The 22,040-nt window shown below is 40.6% G+C and overlaps 1 protein-coding gene across 14 annotated transcripts in view; it reads right to left on the bottom strand.

The window, feature by feature from the left end:
• NTRK2 (neurotrophic receptor tyrosine kinase 2) overlaps positions 1-22,040 on the bottom strand; it is a 386,793-nt gene that overhangs the window by 154,918 nt on the left and 209,835 nt on the right. For 6 of the 14 annotated variants that reach the window (XM_081521594.1, XM_081521605.1, XM_081521614.1 and 3 more), the window contains one exon: positions 11,379-11,567. In XM_081521594.1, coding sequence (XP_081377720.1) covers positions 11,379-11,567 — 189 coding nt within the window. Of the gene's footprint in view, positions 1-6,844; positions 7,577-11,378; positions 11,568-17,481; positions 17,530-22,040 lie in introns of those variants that run through there. The other 8 variants (XM_081521654.1, XM_081521644.1, XM_081521706.1 and 5 more) reach the window with 3 other exon arrangements.

The raw sequence follows: 22,040 nt of genomic DNA, 5'->3' as shown, positions 1-22,040 counted from the left end.
CTCTCTCTTTTTGGCAGTCTTGTTCATTTCCTCACTCTGGAGAGTCACATATGAAAAAAAGTCCATCAGAAGATGAGAGTACCTGTCTGTGCAGATATTTCAGCAGACAGCACTGGATGGTTAGTGCTGGGGATGCTGAAGCTGGCTGATTCAGAGGAATGCATCTCCAGGGGCAGATGAGATGTGGGGAGGGAGAACAATTAGGTCAGGAATGCAGGAGAGAAGAGAAGCCTGAAAGCTAATCAGCCCAGCAGCTAATGTACACAAAATGGCATTTTGCAAAGACCAGAGGTTTACACAAGATCCTGGCCAGGAGTCTGAGTCTAGGGCTGAGTTAAAGTGAGCAGAGTGAGATTCTTGCCTTGTGCAAAAAATTTAAGGGAATACCCCAGATTCAGTCATTAACATGAATAATGTTTTTTATTCTCCATTATTTATTATCACTTTTTCATTGAGTTGATGTACAGTATCATATAAGTTTTACATGTACAATATAGTGATTCACAATTTTTAAAGATTATATTCCATTCATAGTTAGTATAAAATATACTAAAATATTAAAGCATTACAATTAATGTTTTAATGCCATGTTTTTAAAAACTAAACATTAAAAAGACAGTTGTGAAGGAAAAAATATGAAAATTTTAAAGCCAGGATTTGACCTTGAATTTGTAGCACTCACCCCAATCCCTGCTTTCTGAAGTCTGTCTATTAAAAATTTTGAAATTTTCTTCATAGGTTTTTCATTAATTATTTTTTAAAATATTGCATTCAAATGTGATTTATCTTGATGGCTGATATTGTTTGGTGCTCCTTTAAATTCTGCACTTTAATTGAGGGCCTCACACATATTACCCTAATGCTGGCTCTGCCAGGTGCAGTGGGGGCTGTTTGAAAGCCCAGAGGAGCTGCGTGGGAGCTAAATGGGAGTCAATGGAGACAACTTCTAGGATGTTGTTGGTAGTGCTTTTAGGAATCCCAACACTGAACTGAATTCTCAAGTTTATGTAAGAATAATTATTAGTTGGTGATAAAAAGTAGGCAACGGACACCACAAATCTGACACTCTTGTCTTTATTGGCATAAGAGTTTGGCTCTGAATCATTAACTACATCACAAATTCCAATACAACAGATTTCATTTCCATCAATGAGCCTCTATAGTAAAGATTTCCAAGCTCAGTTATCATTCATACATATGCGGGACAAGCCCTGGAGATTCTGAACATAGTAAAAGAATGCAGATCATGTTTCAGGCCCACTCTCTTCAAACATATGAGAGGGAAATAAAGTTAAGCAACACGTAGCCATCAGCAGAGTCCCCTCCCTATCCCACCTCTGCAGATCCTGGTGCAGCATCAGAGGAGCAGTAAGAGGCTCATTGCTTGTTGTGGGGAAGCGGGAAGACCTTCGAGACAGGACCACATTAACACTCAGACTGGGTGCCCCTTAGCTGAAGTGTCTCCTTGGGGAACGTCATCAATATGAATTCACACAAGGCCCCTCTTTCCAAAAGTGGGCATAAGTATGAGGACCACATGGATTCATCCCCAAACCTACAACCCCTCCCTAGCTTGGCCCTCAATAACACAGAGCTCTTCTAAGAGAACAAAAGAGGGCCCCCTGGGATGTCAGCACCAAGGACCATACTCACATGTCAGCAATCAGACCCCAATCTGGCTAAGATTCACTTTAATTTAAAACTTGGGATTCAACGTGCAGGAAACAACAGAGAGTATACACAAACTCAGAGAAGACACATGGTTCAGGAAGTCAGTGATACGGTTATTCCCTCTGCTACTTGGCCATCAACTTCCTCAAAGTTCAGGAGTTCAGGAATCTAAGGCAGAGCTCCTCGTCACCAAAATCTTCCTAGTTTTCCTCTTCAGAGGCCAATGCTGATAAAGGTCTATGTAGGGCTCAAGGCAAACTAAAACCTTATATGTACACAAAGAAAATTTAGCCAAAATAAAGGTTCTTAAGAGAGAGAAAAATATCCTAAAAATGACAACACTTGGGAAAGAAGAAAATGGCCCTCTCTAAATAAGGGTTAAGAAGCGAAACAGAAGCACAAATGCTTCTCTGGATATCGGGTATTGGCATTAATTGAACTAGGAATAAGGATGAAATGTCTTCATTAGCATCACGGTTCCTGAACCTTCATACATAGAGAAAATGAGGGAGGATGATAGAATGATATGAACAAAGGAATTTATATTTATGGGCCAGAGGAAGTAAAGCCAGGAGAGAGACAATGTGAGGCCAGTTAGTCCAGCTGGCTGGGTACTCTATTAATAGAAAGTAGGAATTTGTCCCTGGGTAACAGTTTCTCTCTATTCATTAGCAACAGACTGAAGGCCAACCCACTTGTAAAAGCAAACTCTTTTCAGGAACAAGGGTGGAGATGAGTACTGGTCATGAGAGCATAAATGAATCTGAAAATCCATCCTTCTTTCAGGAAAACATGTCGGGTGGCCACTCAGTGGTGCAGAGATATTATGTAATCTCCTGTAATGAAGGCATTCCATAACATGGAGACCAGCTCTTTTAATATAATTAGACAGTGTGGGATTGTATCCTGTCCCCCCTGTATCAACCACTTATTGGAACATTGGGAATATGGCACTTAGTCTAAATGCCATCATTATCTAATAATCACTTGCGTTCCACTTTAATGCACCCAGAAGGTCAATGGCATGGTTAAATAAATATGCTAAATAATAGCAACAGGGTAAAAAGAATGTTGATGTCTACCCATATTCATAGCATGTACAGGAACTGATGAAAATAATAGAGAAACTAGACATTAGATTATTGTTTTCTTTCTAGAATTCCCCTTTGGTTCCCCACCCACTTTGGTTCAAAACTGAACAAATCTAACTTCTTACATATCATAAGAATCGATGTATTCTGGAATTACTTTTAGAACCTATCAACTTTAATAGGACTCTGCAAAATACCAACTCTGAAATACTCCAGTATGTCATACTGTTGATAGAGGTCCTCTGTCCAGAACCCCAGCTTAGGCCTTGATGCTGAGACATTAGAAGAGGAAGCCTTTCATGAGAAGACTCATGAGGAAATCTCATGAAGAGATTACTGGGCCACTGACTGCATCAAATTTAGGTAAGGCAGGATGTCTAAGGGGAGACTCCAATTTATCAGAGGTCCTTGCACAGCCCAGGAATCCAGGGCAGAAGAAAAGGCATCTCTGCATAGTGGAAAGCAAATCAGATGTAACCAGCCTCACCCTTTCAGATCCAGGACTCCTGGCTCTCTGAAAGGAGATAGCCTGTCAGGGTGAAGAACTAGGAGGCAGAAAGTGAATATCTGCTCCAATTGAGCAGTCAGCTACCTCTGGAGTCATGCAGAGAGCTGATCCTAAACTGAGGCACTCAGGCTTCCTTGGCAAATGAGGGAGCCTTTTGCTCCCTGAGTCCTCTCAGCCTACAACACAAGGTTTGTCTCCTCTGTGACACTCACCCTGTAAAAGCTGAGCTCCTCTGGATTACGGGTCACTTGAAACCTGACCTGCCAAGGTCAGCCCAGCCCACCTCTGTCTTAACTCCTATGTTGTTGTTCAGTCACTAAATCATGTCCAACTCTTTGTGACCCTGTGGACTGCAGCAGGCCGGTCTCCTATCTCCTCCACTATCTCCTGGATTTTGCTCAAATCCATGTCTACTGAGTTAGTGATACTATCTAATCATCTCATCCTCTGCTGCCCCCTTCACCTCCTGCCCTCAGTCTTTCCCAGCATCAGGGTCTTTTCCAGTGAGTGAGCTCTTCATATCAGGTGATACTCCTATATATAACCAAGCAAATATAAGATCTGACACCAGCAATAATACACCCAGCGAGCTTCCTACGGACTTTCCAACACAATTCACCCAAGACAACCCATTACTATAGAGATATGAACAAAGCCCAGTACAAATAAAGGCCAGGGTGCAAGTAGTTAGACTTTATACCACAGGAGGTTAAAAGGACAGTCACAAGATAACAAAGTTTGATATCCAAATGATATTATCAGTAGTTATCTCTGTTAGAATTATAGGTAAGTTTTTATTCCATCTTTGTTTCTTACGTTTTCCAAATTTCCTACCTATATTATTTATTTTTGAAGAATTGCATTTTAGGGACTCTGAAGGCATTTTGGTGAATGAAGACTTAATTCTGTCTTACTAGCAGAAATCAATCACCAGAGCTATGCCAACTAGGGAGATCAATCCATTATGATTTGACCAAGACTGTCCTATTTTAAAAGAACCTCCACAACCCTGGTTGGAGGGGGGGTACAGTTACTATAATACTGACATGTCCTTCTCCTTTGGACCACAAATACTACCTTCTAATTTTTACCTCCCCAAGGGAGCTCAGGCATTCAGAAATACACAGCATCCTCTCACCCAAAGGAAGCAGGCTCAGACAGCGAGCACCGTAAACACTTTGGGCTGCTGTCTCCATCTCAGGAGGCTGCTTTACTCCTAGAGGCTAAGCCTGAAGAGGGAGATTACCTTTTGTGGTTGGCTATCAGGTTGAAATGAGAAGTAGATCTCTCTCCAATTCTTTCCTGTCCATGGTGTGGAGCAAATTCATCTTACATACTTCAAGAGAAATATCCACTATCAAGGGGCTTCCCAGGAGGCACGAGTGGTAAAAAAAAATCTGCCTGCCAACGTAGGAGATGAAAGAGACACGAGTTCCACCCCTGGGTTGGGAAGATCCCCTGGAAGAGGGCATGGCAACCCACTGAAGTATTCTTGCCTGGAGAATCCCATGGACAGAGGAGCCTGGTGGGCTACAGTTCATAGGGTCTCAAAGAGTCTAACATGATTGAAGTGACTTAGCATGCACACATTCACCAATTACCAAGATAAAGAGCAAACAAAGAAACTACAACACAGTGAAGGGCAGCTTGGCTGTACCTCATAAGGAGAGCTGGCATGATGACCAATCTGAGAAGAAGCCCAACCATGGTGGCTTACCCTCTCTAGCTGGCAGAATTAGCTAAGACAGAGAAAATCTGCACTTCACAAAGAGAAAGCCTGCACTCTGTTACATTAGCTGCCATGAAGGATTGAGCTATGAGCGAGCATCACATCCAAGAAAAACTCCCCTTCTGTCATCTCTACTTAACCACAGGGAGCACTCAGTGTTCAAAGCATCTGGGTTACAGGAGCTCCCTAGCAACATAAGAGGCTCCTCTGCATATGTGTTTGCTGAGCTGGTTCTAGTCCCCAGTCTGCTGGCATATGTGAGAGTGACCAACCGGAAACCAAAATGGTGGTGCATTTGATTAGATTCATCCTGCTGGTATCCCTCTCCAGTTGGGCTGGGCTTTGGAAAATATCCAGAACAAACACTGTAGGATCCTGCATTTGCTGGGATGCTTCTAGCACATCAGTGATGATTTGGTGAAATTGAACTGAACTGTCTGGTGTGTGAGGGGGTGCATAATTTCCTCTTGATTGGCCAATGATGTGGAAGTAAAATCAGAACATCACTGTGAGTGTCTCTGTGACCTAAATCCATAATTGTTTTTTCCTTTTTTAGCCATTAAATGTAAGATGGAGTGTTTTCTCTAAGAGGTCTAGGTATCCTATAATTGGGTGATATTTCTTTTTTGATAACAAGTCATATCACCCAGGGATCAAATGTTAATAGAATGAAGTCTCTTATTTTACATAGTCATAAATGTGCTTGAATTTTCTTCTCAGAGGAGTTTTTAACATGTCTTACATTGTACATATAATTATGCAGCATGTATTTACTTCCTTTCTACAAGGAAACTCAAGTTGCTTTTTTTAAACATTATTTGATAGCTTCTTACCATCTCCTCTGGAGTTGAAAGGAGAATATAGTATTAAGCTGTTATAGCTAGCGATGGGAAACTATGGCACCAAGAGACAGAACTGGATTGGGACTATACAGAGTCTATGAGCAGTGTGCCATGAAGACCCCCATGAGATGGGTTGTCAGCCCACTGTGCCATAAACAAAGCAATTTCTAAGGATCCTAAAATAACTCTCTCGTCCTTAACACTCATGCTGGGCAAAATAGACCTAGGTTATTTTTAATGTGCAGGCCATAGCCTTCAAAGGGATATAAACAGTTCCCAAAGCAGCTATCTTTTGGCCAATTAAATACTTAGAAGCAAACGTACTTTTGAAAGACAAAATTAGTAGGCAAAGGACATAAAGTGCTAAAGCAATTGTTTCTGCCTGTTTTTAAACCCTATCAAATGGACCATCAAAACAGACCATGGGCACAGATTGCACTGAAGTTTGAAGATAACCTCCAATAACTCTCAACCCTTGATCTGATGAGCTCCTGGGGTCTTGGATATACTTCAGAACTTTTGCTTAGGTGTACTCAAAGTAATGTTACAGATATGTTCAAAACCTCCACAGTTCTGTGAAAAATACCACTTCCATTACCTCCCCTGGCTGGTAACACAATGACAGTGTAGGTATAGCAGCTAAGAGGAGCAAGAGGGGTGCCCTGCATGATCTTTTCAACTGCTGTTAAAACACTCCCTCCCTTTATTATGATTTATTTCCTTAGTCTTTGCTGGTCTATGAATCTGTGCTTATCTACATAGTTGCCTAATAAGCATGTAACCAGTGGGAAAACACACAAACAAATACACACACGCAAACTATAATACTTAGAGGAGCATGGCACACTCTGCAGGAAATCAATCAATGTCCATTTCATTGGAAATGAAATCAAAATGGGAAAAAGTCAGAATTTCTTATCTGCATCTTCCACAGAGAGTTAGTTACTAGCCCTAGATACACATAGAGGGCATGCGCTGTAAGAACAAACACATACAGTACATATTTAGAGACAATTCTCATTTAATGTAGACCCTCCACCTAGGATTCTAGCTAATTTATAAGGCTGCTCTAGGAAAGACACAATTTGAGAGATGACAACAAGTCTATGGCATTTGCTTTTCCTGCAGGGGAAGCTATAACGCATTCCCACTCTTCAAAAGAACCCAAGATTGATGATTCAGGGGTTTTGTTGGTTAGAGTGGGTTTTCTTTCTTTCTTTTTTTTTTCCAGTTCAGAAGGTGTGTTTCCATTGTACCCTGTCAAAAATGTTCTTAGCAGACAAGCAGAGGACAGTAGCACAGCTGCCCTTGAGCCAAGTTGGTCAATCCTACTAGGAAACAACCCCGTGTGGTCAGATGACATGGTTTTCAGACACGTCTACACAGACTAGTTGAATTAAAGACCAACTGCAGCCTTGATGTCGCTGAGCTCCTCAGCTCCATCTTGCCATCCTGATTGATCGAGGAGATGGGTCTATAGTTAAAGTGGCATAGCACTCTGAGGGCTTTAGTCATTAGAGCACACTGCTTTCTCTTGGGAAGGTAACTTCTTGCTTGGCTAGGTTTTGGAAGCTAAGGAGTGACGTCAAGATGTTGTCTGGCCAGAATTTGCAGATAACCATAGAACTCTTCTCCTCCATCAGGCATGGATTTAGCCTCCTTTAGTTCCTGCAGTGACACAGGAGCCTCCAAATACCAAATTATTATCAGGCGGTCTTGGGGGAACCTCTGGGCCCTGCAATAAAGTAGACAGACTTGCTATTGGAAAGTGCTCGGGAGCAATTCAGCCTTGTTCAGATTGTTCTAAAATCCTGCAAACCACCTCTAGACTTTGAAAACCTCTCATAGCTCCTGAGAGTGAAAAAGTACTTCAGGGGATATAATTTAGCATCATCCTCCACTCAAATAATCTTACACAACATTTAAAGAAATATGGTTTAATCATGATTTTTGGTTCACTTGTTTTGCTTTTAGAACAAAGTTACACAAGCAGGGAGGCTGTGTCACTTTGGACAAGCTACTTCTGAGCACTGTCTGTAAAATCAACTGTTTGTATCCATTGATCTTTAAAGTCATAAACAGTTGGTGTATTGTGGACCAAATATGATTTGTGCTGATGTATTTTGTTGGTTCCACTCATTGTTTTAAATCTTGGAGAAATCACATTAAAAAAAAAATGCTTTCTCTTTCTGGAAAATTCGGAATATCTGGTAATACCAGGCCCATGTTCCATCATGATCTTCACCACACTATGTCATCTTTCTGATCCAGCCTGTTTCTCATATTGACCCTATAAGTCACTGGGATTTAGGATGCTTGCTCTAAGCTATCCTAACCTTCTGTTTTGTAATTACACAATGTCTTTCAACACCAGCCTCCCCAAGGAGACTCCCTGTGGGCAAGGGACAAGCCATCATTATCACCCAATTTCCAATTCTTAATATTGTAGGAATATTGTGGGTAGTCAATAACTATGTGATGAATTGAACTTCACTTTCTACATTAGATTCTTACAATTCAGTGAAAATGATGGGATCACTGTTTGTAAGATCATACGTGTATTCTAAAGCCAACATCTTTGAATAGCAGGAAGCTTTAGGAAAGAGAAGTAAATGTGCTGGTTTGTGACCCAAGCCTCTGATGGGTCCATCAGAGACTGTATGTTTCATGTGATATTTTGCTTTAAGCACATGAGGAGAGTTCCACACTTTTTCTGAGAGCTTCTTAAATTTGTTTTTCAGATGTAACCTATCCGACTTCTTGGAAGAGCCTTTCTTTAAAGGTTAGCAGTGAAAATATTTGAAGGGAATAAGTTAACTGAAAGCTAATCTACCAGAATTTCATGGGCCTATAGCAACAAATCCCTCTCCTTCTGTATGTCAGATCTATGCATTTTGAATATTTTAATTTCTGAATGACTACAATTAGGATCTTCAAAGAAAAGATTCTTTGTTAAAGGCTTATTTCTGCTAAAATTCTATCTAAATCTACTTAAACTGGTTAATACGTAAAACATTCATCCAACATTTAAAAATCTATGTAGGTAAGTTTAATAAGAATAGACCCAATAAAAAAGGTTCAATGTAAAAGGTCATTTATACTTGTTACAAGTCTGTTAGTAATTAATATTTCAGTAATATATAGCCATATCTGGTCAACATCTGGCCCACATCAGAGGCAAATAGTGTCCCATGCTATAATGAAGTAGTTCAGTGGGTATAGTTTCTGCTCTCTAGGAGCTTACAATCTAACCTGATTTTAATCAAGACTACAGAAACATATACCAGCATGGTAACACCCAGGGCTTCACAAAAGGCAACAGACACATTGAGGATAAAGGAAAAAATTATGGGGTAAAGAATGACATTTAAGAAAAGGTAAAGAGAGAAGAGAAGTAAATTGCTTCTTCAATCCCATTTCTTTGAAAAAGGATTTATGGAAGATGTGTTATTTTAAGTGTTCTTAAAATCGTGAAAGAGCATATGGCTTGATGCTTGAAAGAAAGAAAATTTCTGCTAGTATAAGATGCTAAATGATTGAGAACACTGAACCAGTCAGGATGGCTGAGTGAAGGACTAGAGTTTATAATGAAAAACCAATGGTCTAGAGCCCTCTGGGAGAGGACAGAAGCTGAAGGGAAGCTGCCAGTCTCCTCAACTCTCTTACAATTCCTTCCAAATGAGAGTGGCATAGAGTGGCTGAGCCATAAAACCAAAACTCCATTAAAATTACCAAAATGTCTAATCAAAAACCTTTGTAAAAACCTTCATGGATGCTAGACTGAGGAAATAACCTTTAGAAATTTTCTTGTGCAATTTTGAAGGAAAGAAAGCACATTTAGAAAAAACCACAGACTCAGAAGCCATCTAGCCTGTTTGATGCTATAGCGTATGTTTGTTTGTTTCCTTGATCTTTGGTTCATTTTCTCTTATTGGACTTGTTGGACTAATGCTACCTACTTGATTATTCAGCTTTAACTTTTTTCCATTGACAAAAGTAAATTTTTGAGTATAGTTTAATTTTAGTCAACCTCAATTATAATGTAGCCTCTGGTTAACTGAAGTATATCATACAGCCTGGTACTGGTAGTGGTGACGGGGGGGTCAAAATACTCTGTTCCTAGTGATGACAATCAAAATGATGACAGATTCTCTCATTACAGTGTCTTGCATTGCTTTATTATTTCACTGTTATGCATGCAGGGCATTTCAAGAACTGTTGGGGGATGCTTGTCTCAACAAAGAATGCACATTGTAAGCAAGGCCTCCACACATCTTGTTTACACCATAATTATAATATTAGAATTAATAATATCTTGATTTCAAATAATACCTTTTATTCCAAGGAGCTCAGTATTCTTCATATATGCTATTCTATTTATCTTGTCATATTACAAATTCAACTGAAATCTGTGGTGGGGTCTCACATATTACAAGATTGTAATACTGTTCTTCCTAGTGATTAAATTCTAATTCAAATCCATTATTAAACATACCTCAGGTTAATTTGAATGAATAGGAGGAAATTACAGATGTTTGTTTATATTTAAAAAATACTCACTGCTAAATCCCCTTATCCATGAGAGTTCTCAGTGGAAAGTCAGTCTCCAAAATCTAACATTGAAATAGTCCTACCTTACCTGAGACAGGTAAGAGCAGGAGAAGAGTATGTAAGATGGAGTAAGAACACGCAAACAGACAAAAAGATACCCACTTGTCAGTGCCAGGGAACCCAGGGGACCTTAGCCACCTGACAGTCTGACCCTCAGAGTCCCTTATTCATGTTTAAGGGAAGGCCTATAGTTCCAATGACATAAGCCTGTTTGTTCACTGTGGTTTTATTTCTTGTTGTCCTTCAGGCTTTGTTCTATTCTTTATATTTGAGCAGTGGCTCAGAAAATAAGATAAAAGTCTCCAAGAAAGATTTAAGCTCCCCAATAGAGGCTAATGGGTTCATCTGGTTCTGAGAAACATAATTCAGTGTAGGCACACCTGTTGTGAAGTCCCTTTGTTATTGTGATATCATAGTAAGTCTCATGACAAAAACTAAGACTGAAGAAAAAAACAAAACAAAACAGACTACTTAAATTGATACCACCTGTGTGCAACACAGACCATTCCTGACAACCATTGGTGTATTATTTTAAAGACATTCAATAAACCAAATTTGAATCCCACCAATTGCTTATCTTCTGTAACTGATGTATGTGCATTCTAATAACACTTCTGGTTTCTGTCTCTATCTTTTTCAAGATAAGCATGCCTTGATTCCAAGTTCATGTTGACAAATGGTTTTGGAAAATGGATCCCAAGAGAAGTCAGTTCTACCCACAGTTCCAATCCCAGCAGGAGACACACCCTAAGAATGCCATAATCAAGAAACTAAATGATCTATTCCATGGGCTCAAAGCCTCAAGAATCCTTAAGACATTTCACTTCACCCTCCCCTCAATCATCCTTGTCAGAGACTCTGATAAACATGCTGCTAGATACAGCTATGAAGCAAATGGGCCAGTATGTATAAACAGCTGTACTTACATGTGTCTGGCTTGAGCTGACTGTTGGTAATGCCAAAGTACTGGGGATTTTCAATGACAGGAATCTTGGTCATTCCAATAATGACAGCATCAGGGCCGCCCTCTGAAGACGACGGGGTGTTACTCCCATTGGAGATGTGATGGAGTGGGCTGGCAGAGTCATCATCATTGCTGATAACTGAGGCTGGGCCTGAAGTTGGAAAAACATATATTCTCCTATAATTCTTCATGGTTTTGTTGAGCTATAATTCATATATATAAAATTCACACATTTAAAGTATACAATCCAATAGGCTTTAACATATTCAAAAAGCTGTAAAACCATCAGTACAATCTAATTTTAGGATATTTTTATCATTTCAGTTAGCAGTCACTCCCCATTCTCCCCACTTCCAGCCCTAGGCAATAATCAATTTACTATATAGATTTACCTATTGTGGATACTTCATATAAATGAGATCATATAATATGTGATGTTTTGGGACCAGCTTCTTTCATTTAGTGTAACATTTTAAAAGTTGATTCACATTATAGCATGCATCATTACTTTATTCCTTTTTATAGACAAAATTCTATTGTATGGATATGTCACATTTTTGTTGATCAATTCAATTCATTGATATTTGGGTTATTTAAAATTTTGGCCATTATGAATAATGTGGCTATGAGCATTCATGTACAAGTTTTTGTGTGGACATATGTTTTCATTTCTCTTGGGTGGAATTGCTGGGTCATGGCAACCCACTTCAGTATTCTTGCCTAGAGAATCCCCATGGACAGAGGAGCCTGGCAGGCTACAGTCCCTGGGGTTGCAAAGAGCTGGACATTACTGAGAGACTAAGCATGCACGCAGGACTTCCCTGGTGGCTCAGAGGGTAAAGCGTCTGCCCACAATGCAGGAGACCTGGGTTTGATCCCTGGGTCGGGAAGATCTTCTGGAGAAGGAAATGGCAACCCGCTCCAGTATTCTTGCCTGGAAAATCCCATGGATGGAGGAGCCTGGTAGGTTACCATCCATGGGGTCGCAAAGAGTCGGTCACGACTGAGCGACTTTACTCACTCACTCACTCAAGCATGCACGCACAGTAGCTTTATGGTGAACGTTTTGAGGAACTGCCAAAATATTTTCCATATTTTATATCCCCACCAGCAATGTATCAGGGTTTCAATTTCTTTACTTCCTTCTCCTGTAATTTGATATGCAGCTTTCTTCTCTGTTCTCTGAAAATCTTTAGAACACTCATTGAAACTCCTAGCATGAATCTAGGATTTCTGTTGTACTGTGTACTAAAAGATGACCTATGAGTTCAAAGATCGGATCCTTTCTCCACTCTTTGGACAAGTCACTTACCCTTTTATACCTCTACATCCACTTACATGTGTAAAATGTGCAAAATGATATCTTTTTGTTACTTTATTAGGCTTTGAATGAAATTTCTGATGAAAATTTGCTTCATAGATATGAATTACAACTGGTCAACTAAAATTGCATTGGACTGTCCTATTACTGTGTTCACTTTCTCAGAGACTACACCATTTTTGCCTACAAGATACTTTCATAGGAATAATGGATCAATCCAATAGAAAAGTTCTGTGCTTTGCCTTTAGCTATATTATTTATAAAGCAATTACATGGATATCTTTATATTAAAATGATAACCATAACATTTTTTTTCATACCAGATTTTAACTTTACTGTCCAAGATCTCAGAATGTATATGCCTATAAATACAGTCTACTGTGTCTTATGTAAACACTTCATCCATTGACCACTAAACGCATAATGTCTGCAACCAAAACGCATTTCCAAAGATAAAGGTCTACATTCATTAAAAACTTCATAACATTTAAGATCTCAGGGGCTCTTGATAGACACACCCTACAGGAAAAGTAGACAAAGTCCCCTAGACATATAGTACATGTGTTTCTGTAGTATGTTGGATAGGTACAAGGTCCCAAAGAAGGCTCCTAGTGGCCAGGGCTACTATAATAAGCAAAGAGAAATATAGGAAGAAAAGGATATGGAGGAAAGACAAAGAGAAGACAAAATCCAATGTGAGCCAAGACAAATGTGTGGTAGGGAAATGAAAGCCTGAATGCCTATTTCCTGAGCAAGGCCATGTGTGTCCATCCAACCCCCAGGATGTCTCAGCACCTCCATCCAATCTCTACTTTCTCCTTCACATTTAACTTTTTATGTAAGAAGCACAGAAATTCTAGAAACAAAAGCTGTTGTATCATACATTTTTGAATACCCTCTGAAATATCACAGTAATCCATCCCCAACCCTCCAAATCCATTTTCTCTCTTATATGGGGATTATCACTATTTGGAGGGATAACAATTGGACATTCCCAAGCTCGCTGTCTTAAACTATGTAGGAGGCAGCCAACTGCTATTATAGGTAATTTTTAAAAGCATTCTCTCAAGGGGATGTGTATTTAAGTTGCCTTTAATGATACACTCTGGCTTAATTCTGCAAGCAAGTTCTCACACAGCCAATTTAGAAGCCACCAAACACTCAGAGCCAAGGGAAGCTCACTGGTTGTGCTCATCTTGAGCCTAGCTCACTGGTGTTTGTAAACAGTGGAAATTCTGCCAAGAAGAGCTATACAGACAAGTTCTTTCTAATATCCTTAACCATCCCTGTTTTATGATTTGCTTTCTAACAGAACCCTATCACCTAGAGCTTAAACCCAGAGGTGGAAAATGGAAATGTGCTATGCTAAGGTTTCTGCATCTTGTCAATAAGACCTTCCCCCCATGGGCTTCCTTGCTCCAATCCTGGCTCAGCTGTCCCGTCCTTTGAGGTTAGCAAAGCATGCTACTACCCGAGCTCCCCGGGAAGAGTGCAGTGAAGGCATTTCTCAGCAGATTCCAGGCTGCACGTTTAGCCCCAGAAATGCAAGAGTTGTCATGTTCAGACACTCCACATGCTGTTAGAAGGCCAGCAATATTTGCTTCTGAATTCCCTGCAACAATTAGAAACACACTGATCCCAGTTGCTTTGTCTCTGATTCTCTTTTGGCCCAGGGCAGGCTATCCACATTCCCATAGCATTCAATCATTTTGGAGGAGGTTGATACTTAGAAGACAATGTTGAAATTCCTCCAGGAATTCAGGCTCTGAAGCATCTGCCATGTACACAGCAGAGCCTTACTTAAAGAGTTCAACCAAGGGACTTCCTCTCTGCTTCTCACTCATCGCTGAAGAACACCCTTTCCTTCCCCCACCTTGCTAAGTAAAACCCCCAATTCCGAGGTAACAGATCCCAAGGGAACGGGCTCTCTGTTTGGAGGGAAATTTTTTGAGCACAGAAACGGTATAAAGCACCAGAGGTAATTTTTCAAAAGCCTTTTCACTTTGCCAGAAGGGCACTGTTGACAAATCTGAGCAACATATAAACCTCAGCAATTTATCAAGTGGCATGTTAATTCAAGTGCTGTTTGTTTCATTATTGATGTTCCAAATCCTGGAAGATTGATACAGCTGGCAAGGTTGCAGAGTTTCAGCCATTTTTCTATGAACATTTTGATCTAATGGAGCACAGCAAAGTCGGGAAGGGGAAAGCTCTCGGGGGAGACGATGAATGTCTATATAATTTGACAGCAGCCTGTCTGTGCATATCATGGATGTCTCGTTGTGTGTCTGTGCACGTGGAAGAAACACTGCGAAAAGACAGACAGAAGAAGAATCGGGGGCACATCACAGCATGTGAGAAATTCATATGAGGACTTGAAAAGATGTCTTATAATATTAATAAGAAGTTTTAAATTGCTGGGTATGTGCAGCTTGCTGAGTTTGGGGTAGATAATTCTAATTACTGAGCTGACAAATAGGAGCTATGCCTGGAAACATTTTTAGCCCATTTTGATTTTACTGTGTCTCACATACAAGGAGGCATTTTTCTTTTACCAGAGCTGCTCAGTAATGTATATGGCATATCTGACTTTACAGACATTTTTAAGCCTGGCTGAGACCTTTTTGCCCTGGTAAGAATCGATGTAGGTCATCTGGAGAAGGAGTTTCCTTTTCTCAAGGCCAACATGCTTTCGAGGAGAGAGACAGATTATTGTTACTCAGATAGCCATATCAAACATGTCTTTTGTTTTCTGTATTCCCCTGCTTCAACATCTGGGGCCTCGGTGACAGAGGAGGGGCTGCCAGTTCCTAGAGATAATAAAGTGCTTGCCTACAAAAGTATGCTTCATATACAAGCCGACCTATCCACAGTCTATGCCCCCAAACCACATTCCTTATCAGGCTATCACACTCCAGGCCACTATCCACCTGCCCCATCACCCCAGGGCCAGGTATCAGACAACTAGGGATGGTCCCTATACCCCAGAGCCCATTGCCCTTATTCAATCCAGCCAATCCTGCCTCGCCCATTCCTTTCTGCAGAAACCACAGTAGAGGCTCTTGTCTATGTTTTTCCCTCACTCCCTCTGCTTCCTGATGGACCCCATGCCCCCTTCAGTGTCATGGTCCCCACCATGGCATGGTCTGCCCTCTTCTCTTGGAATCTGTGAGTAACAAACTACATTTTCAGTGGCAGTCATCTCCTGACTGTGGCCTCAACACACCTAAATAATAACAAAACCTACAAAGCAGCAGCACCTTTGATGAATTGTAGCTGAAATAACAATTCTGAAGAATTCCCTCAGCTGTAGCCTAAAATGATGAAGCCTGGCTTTTGAAGCTTACAGGGAATAAGCGTCTCTCTACAGAGCAAACTGGCCTGGAAAACATTCACATGGTTGCAGTGATTGGCTATTTAGTGGAGGGAAGACCTCATCTCACAGCACTGTTGTGGGAGAGTTTATCACTCAATTCCCCTCTTCACCACAACCACACACAGAGCGAGCACAAAGCCCTGGAAAGGGCACCTTCAAGACTGCACAGGCAGACAATCTTCTCTCTGCTCTCTTGGCAAATCGCCTGTGATCAGCTGGATCTGAAATTTGCCCCAGGTCATTGCAGACAAGTCCTGAGCTGGTTGCACTTAATGTTCCAACTTTGCCACATTCCACCTTCTCTTTGCTGGTTAAGAGCTTTAGTCTTGGAATTCCTGGGGCAAGTTAAGGGTCAGGATGACTTCCCCCATCAGGCCCCCTCTGGCTCAGTGTCTGCCACCTCTGGGCCCAGCCAGTGCGATGTCTTGGATCACTGGACAGACACTGAGAAAGACTATCCTTTAGGAAAGGTCTGCTATCAGGCTCGACAAGGGAAAGGAAACAGGCTTCTTTGTATGGATGAGATGAACACGCAATAGGTGTATGGTTTAGAACTAGAAGACTGACCTCGGTATGCTTCCCCTATTTTACAATTTTCTCTATAACCAACTTTGCTACCAAAATAAATGCTAACCAACAGATAGTCAAGATGGGGCCAGATCTTGGAAATGCACAGGCAAGATGTAAAGACAGTGTTTTATCATGCCTTCTAAGCAATTCCTGTTCATTGTCTCTGTACCCATAGAAAATAGTGAACAAATTAGAGGCCCCGGGAGATCACACCTGATTCCAATCCTAGTGATGAGACACATTATCTGCACTCATTTGGTAACTACAAACTCTGCTTTTCAATTGCCAGCACATAGTCTGAATGCAAGGAGCAGAATGCAATCAAGCACAAATCATAGCGTCTGGACGTTAGAGTCTTGCTTTGAAAAAGAAGTGGTCATAAATGAACAGCTGATTTCCCAATTCAGAAATTTATTACATGTTGGCCAATGGAAGAAAGTTAAGATCCAAGCTTGCCCAGACTTGAATATTCAGCCAACTATTTGCTATACGTGGAGTTGGAGTATAGTCGCATTTTATTCCCTTAACCTTTAAAATGCAGCCACAAGCTAGATCTGGATCACAGTTCACACTTCCTCGTAGGATAAAACAAGTTGATGTCAAAAACACAAAACCATCTACTGAAGTCAATTCTCCTTTTCTGGAAAATTCTAGACCTCTTGCTTCAGCAAAACAAAAACTGGGATCACAGAAAAAGAATCAAGGGCCAATAAGTATTAATAAAGAGGGTCAAAGCAGTTTTAGCCTAATTAAACAGCACAAACTCATTACTTATCCAAAGAAGTAGGAACTACTTACCAACACCTTGTCTTGATTTTACTTTCCCAAATCCAAACCATGAGAAATCTGAAAACCACAACAGAACATAAAATAAACTTCGAAAGAGAAGCGTAAACCAGAGGCATTCAGCCCTATCCCTAGTGAAATAACAAACTCCCCCAAAAAGCTCCACTGGGGACCAAAGCTTCCCCTCAAACACCTGGAAACAAACCCTTGGGTTTTTGTGTAAAGATTTATTTCTCATACTGAGAACAGGGAGGTTGAGATCAGATAAGAGGCGGCAAGAGCCTGTCTTCACGAAAAATGGCCAAAACCCAGGGTTCAAGGCACTGAGAAGATTTTCCTCCTCACTGTCTCTCTTTCCCCTAAGTATCAAATCATAAAACAGGGAACTGTAGGGGTGAAAACCACACAGTGCATTTGACAAATGCACCCTGGTTCTCAACCATGGACATGTGGGGAAATAATCAAAGAAAACAGATCTTTTCTGGAGCAAAGACAAGCAGTACAAAAAAGGAACATGAAATCCCATGGGAGAACTGACACTCAGGCTGGATGGAGATTCAAGAGGAAGAAAGAGGATCACGATTCTACATGGAATCCACAATCGACTTGCTGTGTGATGGTGGGCAGCTCCCAGCAGCTTCGTGCCTCTTTGTAGCACAAGGCTCCAGCAGCATGTGAGGGGAAAGGTCTGCCAAATGTTTGGAGGTCCTCAGTGAAGAAAGTCACAGTGAAATGCCTGTTTGCTTCCTGGGCCCTACTGTTCCCTTCTAGGTAATTTCCCCTGGGTTCAAAGTAAATTCAGCACAGCAGGGAAATCTCTAGATAAGAGGCCAGTAAAGGGTTTGTTGTTGTTCAGTCACTAAGTCATGTCTGACTCTGAGATCACATGGACTGTAGCATGCCAGACCTCCCTGTTCCAAATTTGCCCAAGGTAATGGAGCCCCAAGTATGCCTGATAAAGAGAATGGAGCCCAAATAAGTAGTAACTGTGTTTCTCAGCTCCTTAGATCCGCAGTGATTTTTACAGGCAGCTAGGATAAAAGGCTACATAAGAAAAGAGGCCATGGAAATGAAAAATGTATATGAAAACTCTGCATACTCAAAACTGCCTTACAAAGTTGTCACGATTGCCATCTTTTTAAAGTACATTTAAGCCTTTCCTTTATTGGTATTCTACAACTTCAGCTGTAAGCCAGTTTTTACTTCTGATTGGTATTTCTCTGAATGCTTTTTTCCAGGTTTTAAAAGGCAGAGGGAAGGCCTGGCCTCTACCCAATGCTAAAGAAAGATTTGTTTGCATGAAGACAGTGACCTTATTTACTGGGTCCTCAGTGTACCAAAGCCTATGGATTTCTTAGTTACAACTAATCTCTTTCAAAACAGAGTGAATTTTCCTAATGGTCACTTTTGTTTTTCTATATTCTTTTGATTTACTTAGTTTTAATTATCATCATGGATTAAATATTTGGACTCTTTTTTCACTTGAATATTTTCTCAAAATCCTCTATCTTACCAAGCACCCATTGAAGGGCAAGGCCCTCACAGATTACCCATTTCAGATTATTGTCCATTATCCACTATCATAACCACAACTTCCAGGAATATCCTTGTATGTCTTAGGTGCTCCCATCTCCATTTTTAGAGATCATTCCCTCAAGATAAATTCCAGAAATAGAATTACTGGGTCAAAAGGGGGAAATACTGTTAAGGTTCTCAGTGCACATTATCTAATTGTTTTCTCACTACATGAGGTATTACTTTCACCAACAGTGTATAAGAGGGTGGACTGTGTATTTCCAAAAGGAAAGTTAAGGGTGAACCATTTCTGATATCCATCCTGCCATCGGTAGGTCTTCAACTAACTGAACAAACACTTGCCTCCCATCTTTGCCACATGAAACCATTCACCCCCCTAACTGTCCTAGGCTGGTATTTGGCATAGGTGCAGTAGGGAGAACTACAGCTATGAAAAGAATGAGAGTAAGGCAGATACCACTTGTGTAGTCATTATGATTCACCAGGTTCCTCTCCCACCGCAGACTCTTCTCCCCTGGTTCTCGGTCAGACCTTATAATAAACTCCTGCTCCTTGACAAGAGACTGAGACTCAGAACAACTGGCTGATAGGCTTAGCAAAAGCCACAGTTGTTAGTGACTGAGCAGGGACTCAGCTCTCTGATGCCAAATCCAGAATTTTTTTTCTTTCATAATTGCTTTTCCAGTCCTCCAAATAACCAAAATTAGCCAAAGTGAAGAGAACGGCAACCCACTCCAGTATTCTTGCCTGGAGAATCCCATGGACAGAGGAGCCTGGTGATCTTACAGTCCATGGGATCTCAAAGAGTTGGACATGACTGAGTGACTAACACTACTACTACTACAATGTCATAATTAGGATCCAATTTTATACATAGAAAAACACTTGAATTAGTCATTCATTCCTCATTTTTTTCTTCAGCAGGCATATTTGAAGAGTCAAGAAAAAAGAACTGCATGGTCTTCCTTCAAGGAGATTAAGATCAAGGATCAGCTCTTCTAGAAGAACATCAGGGGTATATGGGAACTCAAAGGAGGGCTATCTAGCTGAATCTGGGAGGCAGGGTAGGGGGGGCAGTTATGGGGGAAGAGTTCTCTGGCTTCTTGACAATAGACTAAAATTCACCAAGAATGGGAAAAAGCAGAGGGGGATATTTTCACTGTAAATTGTTCAGTTATATCAGAGTGGTAAGCATCATATTTGTCAAGGGGCTGATGCAGCTGGAAAGAGAAAAAAAAAATGCTGAGACACATAAACAAGGGCCAAGCCAAGAGTTTGGAATCTATGGTGAAATTGCAGGTAGACCCTAGAAACGAATCAACCAACTTTAGGCCAGAAAGAAACAAGATAAAAATTAATTTTAGAAAGTGATTGCAGGATAGAAACAGGATACTAGAGAAAGACTGAGGGCAAGGGACTGGTTGAGGAGGCTTTTAGAGAAATCAGGGCCTGATAATATTATGACCTGAGCCTGGTAGTAGGGAAATGAGACAGGGACAAGATGGGGACTGTTGTCTGGTCTACTTAAGGGAATCAAGAGGACCTGGGCATTGATTGTAAGTAGAGGAGAGTATCATAAATGAACAAGGATATTCTTGAGTTTAGACAACAAGACACATGTCAGCCCAAAGTCTCCAAGGAAATTGACAGAGAAATAGGCTTAGGGGTTCAACTCACAGCGTGGGTATAGAGCACAAATCCCAAATAAGGTGACTATGTGGAAGAGTCCCCTGAAGTAGGAAATGGAAACCCGCTCCGATATTCTTGCCTGGAAAATTCCATGGACAGAGGAGCCTGGTGGGCTACATTCCACAGAGTCATAAAGAGTCTGATATGATTGAGCACCTAAGCACCAGAAGCATGGAGAAAACTTAAGAGGGAGACATTTAGAGTTTGAATCTCGGGTCTAGAGCTCAAAGTTGTTGTTGTTGCTGAGTCACTAAGTCATGTCTGACTTTTTGCAACCCCATGAACTTCAGCATGCCAGGGTTCCCTGTCCTTGACTATCTCCTGGAGTTTGCTCAAACCCATGTCCATTGAGCCAGTGATGCTATCCAACCATCTCATCCTCTGTTGTCCCTTCTCCTCCTGCCTTCAATCTTTCCCAGCATCAGGGTCTTTTCGGGTCAGCTTTTTGCATCAGGTGGCCAGTGGATCTGACCAAGTTTAATCAGAACCCAGAGTCCAGTGGAAAACAGAGGCTAGAGGCTGCAAATGAGACACATTTCTTTTTTGGGCATGCAAAACACTCTTTTTGGCAGGTACAAATTAAAGAGTACAACCGAGGCTAACTTTTAACAAGCTTGTTCCTAAATAGCTAAAATATTTCTAAGTTCTTTTTAACATTAACACAATTATTATGTAAGAGAGAATGTAATATCCTTGACCATATGCCAAGTTCTTGGAAAATTTAACAGACCAGGCAGAGCACTATCACATTGATATCTCTCTCCCCTCCAAAAGCTGTCCCTTGTTCAACAACTTTTTCTTGATGAATTTAAGCAGTAGTCTTAAAACCGTGATACTAAATATCAACCGCAAAACTTTCCCATGAGGACAAAAAGAAACAATTTCTCAATTTCCTGCAATGTTTCACCCATTGGGAGTAGAGTCCTGCCAAACATTCATTTATTTTCTATTTAATAAGAGACACTTTATTCACTGCAACATAAAGGGCTCCTTCAAAAGCAAATATAGTTGCAGCAAGCTTAAAGGAACTCCTTCTTTTGGAATCTAGACCAACAAAGACTCTATATTATGAAATTAACCAATTAAATCCATCTCTCTTGAAGAAAGTTCTAGAAAGTTTTTCCTCATCCATAGAAAAGTAAGATAGAAAAGAAAATAGCATATCACCACATCAACAGCTCTAAAATGAGACTCAAACTAAACAAAATAAATAGCAATAAAGATTGCTTTTCAAATGTATCTCAAAGGAAAACTAAAATTTAGGGGTTGAAAAGAAATATTTATGATGTAAGGAAGAGAATCAGAGAAGGAAGGAGAAACAGGCAAAGTGGAAGAAATTTAATCTT

This window comes from Giraffa tippelskirchi, chromosome 1, assembly GCF_054371585.1.
Source record: "Giraffa tippelskirchi isolate mGirTip1 chromosome 1, T2T-mGirTip1v1.2.pri, whole genome shotgun sequence".
Lineage (NCBI taxonomy): Eukaryota > Metazoa > Chordata > Mammalia > Artiodactyla > Giraffidae > Giraffa > Giraffa tippelskirchi.
This window is presented reverse-complemented; position numbering and strand designations above follow the sequence as displayed.